General features: G+C 45.3%; 1 protein-coding gene across 1 annotated transcript; it reads left to right on the forward strand.

The window, feature by feature from the left end:
- The first annotated feature begins 4,932 nt into the window (after positions 1-4,932).
- Positions 4,933-6,420, forward strand: LOC127348600 (annexin-like protein RJ4). The gene is made up of 5 exons (XM_051374569.1): positions 4,933-5,030; positions 5,141-5,286; positions 5,368-5,586; positions 5,678-5,893; positions 5,976-6,420. Exons 1-5 carry the CDS (start codon positions 4,955-4,957, stop codon positions 6,267-6,269), a joined length of 951 nt encoding a protein of 316 aa, XP_051230529.1. The 5' UTR covers positions 4,933-4,954; the 3' UTR covers positions 6,270-6,420.
- Positions 6,421-6,712: the final 292 nt, after the last annotated feature.

The following is a 6,712-nucleotide window of genomic DNA, read 5'->3' on the forward strand; positions in this document are numbered from 1 at the left end:
GTAGCTTGGCTTGCTATAATTGACCCATTTGATCAATTGATTGTCAGTGATAGCTTACTGGCTAATACTGTGGCTAAATGATTCAATTATCTTTGTGATGCTGATGCTCAAGCATCACCGTTTGTCGTTGCTTACTTGTGCTGTTGCTCATCTTAGCTACCTAGACTTGCTCTAGTGGCTATAGATTAACTGTGTTGCTCAATAGTGTGCTACTGTCAGTGCTTAGCATGGATCTGTGATAAATTCATGCTTGTATTAATTAGATTATGATGAACTGCTTATGCAGTGATGATTAAATTACTTGCTTGCAAATGATTTGACTGTTCATGATTATCTGGCAAGCAAATAGAGTCTGAATCCATTTCTGGATAGTGATGTGATATATTTGGCTTTCTCTTAATTGGTGCTAAGTGTGATGTGACCTCAGTAGCCTTGCTACTGACTGGTTGCTCACATGGTTTGTTGGATTTTGTTGGCTACTCATCTTTGCTTGCATATTTGGGGATCATAATAAATATGAATGCCAATATGCTTGCCTGTGAAGAAATCTAGGGTTTCTGATGGTTGTATGCTTAGGATTTACTGTGTAGTCTTAGCTGCTAATCTTTGCCATCTACTGGTGCTATCTGTGTATCTAATCTGGCTAGTGTGTGCATCTGTGCATATGTGCTAGTTTCTGTGTACAAGATCTGTACCTAGATGCTTTTTATTTTAGTGGCTTTTGACTGGCAGTAATCCTTGGTGAAAACCAAGTGATGATCTACCCATATGAGCATCTGCTCATCCCATGCTTATTTCATGCATATGATGGATCAGATCCCTTGGATCTTTTCCAGGAACTAGGTATACCTTGTTCCAGCTCCTAGAAAGAAATGTTTTGTTGATGCAGACTTGTGGTTTGTGTCACATCCCTTCACCTCCAGGTCTTGGATGATCTTCTCAGGTCACCATGATTTCTGGTGGTTGAGTGGGTGTGTGTGTTGGTTCTGTTCTTGAGCAAGAACTGGATGAACTATGCTGTGCTACCTTCACCTTACCTTGTGAATCTTTATCTGGTCGACTGGTTACTGTTTCTAGGGTTTGTGCCCCTTTTATATGAACCCTGCTTCTGTTCTTGCATTGACACACAAGCCTGGCTTGCTTTGGTGACTAAGCTGATGCATGGCCTTGCTGTGGCTTGCCCAAAGACACTTGAGCTGTGTGCTCTCATATGCTGAAACTTGAGCCCCTGGTGGTGCTCAGGTTTGGTCTCTTTGTTGCCCTTATCTTGTCTTGTCCATGGTTTTGGACAAGCACAAGTGTGCATGACACTTGGTTCTGTCCAAACTGAATTCTTTGGCTAACACTAACATTCTGGCTAGTGTTGGTGTTTTATTTTGCAGGTTTTTGAAGATGAACATGACCAGAAGATATTCTCCAAGTCATTTAGTCTAGGTTTTAGTTTAGGAACAATATTGTAATCTTCATTTTCATTTCTGTTTATTATTCATCAATTCTTGTATCAAGAATATTGTAAAGACAATGTAATCTGTGTTGTGATATCAATAAAGCTCAAATTTTACTTATGAGCTTTTGATTTGTGTAATGTTTATATTCTGGAATAAATGTTGTATTTATTATTCACTTTGTAATTCAAATTATTTGAATTCATAATTTGTTTTTGAATTGTGAATTCAATTTCTATATTCATTTATACTTAAGGTTTGATATTCCAAATGCATCTTACTTGTCAAATGAAATCAATTCCCCAAACCAACAAGATACAAAAGAGATCATGTCGAAATTTCCCTAACTCACATTGCCTAACCCTAAGTGCAAAATGAGAGAGAACCTCGATCCCTCTTAGGTTTAGTTGCAATAAGGCGCGAAAATTTCCCCCGTTTTGCAATGAAATGCACATCCCATTTCTAAATCTACCCTTCGTTGTTCCTATGTTCTGGGTTATTACACCCCAAGAACCTTGTAAAGGCCCGGTTTCCGCCTCGAGGAAATCCCTTAGTAGAAGTGGGCTAGGCCTTCGTGGCGTTGCTCACAGGAGATCTGAGTGAAGCCTCCGTGGCTGTTGGTTTGGCTTGCGTAGCAACCACACTCCTCCAAACGTAGACGTACCTTCTTGCAAAGGAAGGGAACTACGGGAATCATCTCCGTGTCATCGCGTGCTCCACTCTCGGTTACCTCTATCCCATTCTATCTCCTATATATTGCGTAGCTATATCTTGCTTAGTTGATAACCTTGTCATATTGGTAAATTCACTTAGTTGCATATCTAGAGAATTTACCTTTGTGTCAAGCCTAAATTGAAAAAGAACTAAAAATTGGTTAGCACCTATTCACCCCCCCTCTAGGTGCGGCATACGATCCTTTCTGTCGGCCAGCTAGGGACCGTCCGTCGGCGCTGCTGCGGTGGTGCCGTCGATGTGGCCGATGAGGCTAGTGCGTCTGAGGGAGGGGAGGACATAGATCGCCCACTTTGTGTAGTTGCCCGCGTCGAAGGAGAGGAGGACGCGGGCGGTGGTTCGGGGAGCGCTAGCCGGGAGCATGGCGAAGGTGGTGGCACTGGCGGTGGCGGAGACGAGAGCACCGGAGGTGGGGTTCATGGTGGAGGTGAGCGGAAGCGAGATTGGATCGTGGCCGGCGGCTAGGTTTAATAGAGGGTGGCTATGGTTAAGTTTGATACCATGTAGAACTGTAGCTAGGGTTTGGGGAAGCCTCTCACACGTAACACGTGAGGGTTCCGGTGTTATATATATAGGCACAACTACACAAGGCCAAGAGTCATAGTACAACACATGAGGGGGTACAAAAGATATATACACCTAATACATACCTAATAATTTCCGCCTCCGCGGCCCGACACAAACAAACCCGCGCGGTCATTTTTAGCGTCGAAATGCGTCGTGCCGGTTGAGATGTTTTTATCTCTACAAACAAAGCTCATATCTCTGCAAATAACTACTCAGTAATCTCTTAAAGTTACTCTGTAACTACGAAGGCGGTTAGATAGCGTCATAGGTGTTCAGCAGACACGTTTCGTATGACAACCAGAAACACCAATCAAGAACGACGCATGGACACTGAGAAAAGAGCCTTCGGTATTGATCGAGTAGTGACTGTTGCCAATTGCCATAGTGGCCACGCGACCTTCCCACGCCAACTGGATGCGCAATGCTGTGCAGACTTCTCAGTTTTTTTAAACAGAAGGCCTCATGGCCCGGCTTTATAAATAAACCCTCCTGGCAACGGTACATATAAGTTATAGTTATACATGCCACGCACACATAACACGTCCATGGCGTCACAAGTTCGACCCTCCCAGGTCCAGAAGACACACTAAACACCGGATACAAAGCCGATCGGAGCTACACAGAGGACTCAACCAAACTAGGTAGAAGCTGAAGCAAGTTCTTGGTCGAGTCGCCGCGCGGGTCCTCCGCTACTCAGCCCGTAGTCGCGCGTAGAGTCTCCTAACGTCGTCCACCGCCGCGTCCAGCATCGCCCGGTCCTTCTGTCAGAACCCTCCAGGACCCCATCAGGACTGCAGACTTCTCAGTTGAACTTCTCCGTTGAACGTATCATCCATTCCTTCTCAACCGTTGAAGGGCAGACAAAAAAAAAACCCGTTGAAGGGCGGACCCGGACATTCCATCCCAATCGGGATGAGGAGCAGAGGTTGCGGCCATCCTTCCATACCCATCCGCTAGATACAAGCTAAAATCTGTATCATTTTTTTCTTTCATGCAAGCTAATGCTAACAAATGTATGCGCGTGTCTTCACTTGAAGCTGTCATAATTTTGCACGACAAACGGCCCGACGCTCTTTCCTCGAGAGATTATGCATTTGTGCTCATTTCCTAATTAAGCATGATATCTTACATTTGAGATGAGTCTAGGCGTCCAGCAGTTAGCTAGCATGCGTATTTAAAAGCATGGCCTGGCATGGTGTCTAGGTGAGACAAGAAAACACATGTATTCAAGATGCAGTCCCTCACAATCAGAAGTGGCTTAGTAGAAGCAAATTACAGGTGTGATATTAGAAGAGAACTGAATCAGTGCCTTCAGTGCTATTTAGCTCTAGAAGGCAATGAGTTGTTTACGAATTATTTGGCTCTACAATGCGATGAGTTTCTTACCAATTTGGAAAGGTTATAGGTTTTACAGCTAAGCATAGCAGCTTTATCATACTGTCAAGTGCGGGTAATCACAGCGCCTCCACACACCGCTGCATGGTCGTAGCGGCACCTTTAATCTTGAATTTGTCTTGTCGTCGGAAGTTCCATGTAACTTGCTTGTGCTTGCAAGGGAACCCCGAGATTTTACATCCCCTAAAACATGCTGAACAAGTTTTAAACCTGAAACCGGAACACAGTGCCAAGGGCATTAATTCTGCTGATGAATGAACAAATTTAGCCTTGCTTGTAACCCTCTAAATTTGTGAGAAATTCATTCATCTTTCGATGCCTTCAAACCACGAAAGTCCTTCATGTTTTGTCGCACACAAAAAAAGGAAAATCCATCATGTTGTAGCTAGCTGCTCGTCTCGGATGGGACTGTGTGGAACAGATGATGCCATGAGGTGAACCGTTGAAATTGACGGTGGGCATATTGGGCAGCCAATAGGCCGTGGTCGAGTACTGGATTCATATTGTCTGTATGCAGGATTAGTGTTTACCTTTTTGATATCCTTCTATATACCGTACCGTATGTTAGACCAGCCATAGTTGTAACGTACAGTCCTTCTTTTTTTGACAATTTGTAACGTACAGTCTTAATTACATGGTTTATAGGGGTTTCTTAATTACATGGTTAATACTCTGTGCGGAATAACGCTGAACTACCATTCGTTTTCGTCCACGGTTACACTAATATTTTGTTTGTTTCAGAGATCACCTCTATATAATGCCAACGCAGTTTGTGTGCTGCTGAAAAGAGAGTTTGCAGGAGACGAACGTGAGTGATGGCAACGATTACAGTTCCTCAAGTTGTCCCTTCTCCGGTTGAAGATGCCGAGGCACTAATGAAGGCCTTTCAAGGTTATTATACTACATTCGCATAAAATTAACCTATCTTCCCATTGCATTTGTCTCCTGGAACATAAAATTGCGTAGTGATTTTGTACAGTAACATTTTTCTGGTGGTTCAGGATGGGGCACCGACGAGCAGGCGGTTATCTACATCCTTGCTCACCGGGACGCAGCCCAGAGGAAGCTGATCCGGCTGGCGTACGAAGAGAAGTACAACGAGAGCCTCACCCAGCGACTCCAGTCAGAACTTTCCGGTGATTTTCAGGTGACAATACATTTCTACAGATATTCAGATGGGTTCAGTCGTTTCCCTTTTCTGAATGAACTGCTAATGAGTGCATTACAGACAGCGATGAGCTACTGGATACTTGATCCCCTGGAGAGGCAAGCCGTGATCGCCAACTCTGCGACGAAATGCATCGACGAAGAGTACGCCGTCATCGTGGAGATCGCGTACGCCAACTCGCCCGCCGAGCTCCTCAAAGTGAAGCAGGCCTACCACGCCCTCTACAAACGCTCCCTGGAGGAAGACGTCGCCGCTGTTGCCACGGGAAATCTCCGTGATGTATGATCGATGATTATCAAATGAAAACACTTTCATCTTCTGTTCCGCGATCGTTTTTCCAGAAAATAATTACGGAGGCCTTTTCTGTCAGCTCTTGCTTGCTCTAGTGGGCACTTACAGGTACGACGGCGACGAGGTGAACGGCGGACTAGCGAAATCGGAGGCGAAGATCATCCACAAGGCCGTGGGAAACGGCAGCATAACGGATCACGGGGAGCTCACTAGGATCCTGGGCACCAGAAGCAAAGCCCAGCTCGTGGCCACATTCAACTGCTTCAGTGACGACCACAGCACCACCGTCACCAAGGTTTCACTTAGATTTCTTCAGACTTTGGCTCAATAATTGATTCGATAATGTGATCAATGACGTGCATATTATCCATGGGTAGGCCTTGCTCCATGCAGAGGATCCCACGGGCTACACGCGCGCGCTGCGGATCGCGGCGAGGTGCATCGCCGATACAAACAAGTACCTGGTGAAGGTTCTGAGGAGTGCGATGCGCAGCTCAGGGACCGACGAGGAGAGCCTGACCCGGGTGGTGGTGATGCACGCCGAGAAGGACCTCAAGGAGATCAAGGACGAGTTCCACAAGAGGGCCTCGGTTGCCTTGGAGCAAGCCGTCGCCAAGGAAACCTCTGGTGACTACAAGACCTTCATCATGGCTCTTGTTGGGAGCCAGTAAACCATGGATGCATGCATCCAAGATCTCTGCTGTTACTACTATCTTCTCTGGTTAAGACTCTGCAGTATCTAAATTATATGAGGCTAGTCGTTAACCGGCACGTTCGTACGTGCTAGTGAATAAATGATATGTATTTCTTTTGCTGCATACAGAATAAGTAGCACGAAAGGGAAAAAGTTGGAAGCCCATTCATCCACGGCAATCTTAAGAGCATCTCCACCGGTAGCCCCCAAATAGGCACCGACAGGGGCGCCGGCACATCCGTTTGGGGGACGCCGGCATTGCATCCTCCATTTGGGGAAGCCATTTCCACACCGGCGTCTCCCAAACAGCGGCCCCCAATTTTTTCTTTTCTTTTTACAATATTTTGAAATAATATATCGATCACATTTTATTCTTACAATCACACAAATGAAATTAAATTATTCATACAACCCAACAAA

The sequence above is a fragment of the Lolium perenne genome, chromosome 4, assembly GCF_019359855.2.
Source record: "Lolium perenne isolate Kyuss_39 chromosome 4, Kyuss_2.0, whole genome shotgun sequence".
Taxonomy (NCBI): Eukaryota; Viridiplantae; Streptophyta; class Magnoliopsida; order Poales; family Poaceae; genus Lolium; species Lolium perenne.

Coding starts and splice junctions, on each gene's coding strand:
- LOC127348600 (XM_051374569.1), top strand. CDS start 4,955: ATGGCAACGATTACAGTTCCTCAAGTTGTCCCTTCTCCGGTTGAAGAT. Junction 5,031..5,140: donor ACTAATGAAGGCCTTTCAAG/GTTATTATACTA, acceptor CTGGTGGTTCAG/GATGGGGCACCGACGAGCAG. Junction 5,587..5,677: donor CCACGGGAAATCTCCGTGAT/GTATGATCGATG, acceptor CTTTTCTGTCAG/CTCTTGCTTGCTCTAGTGGG.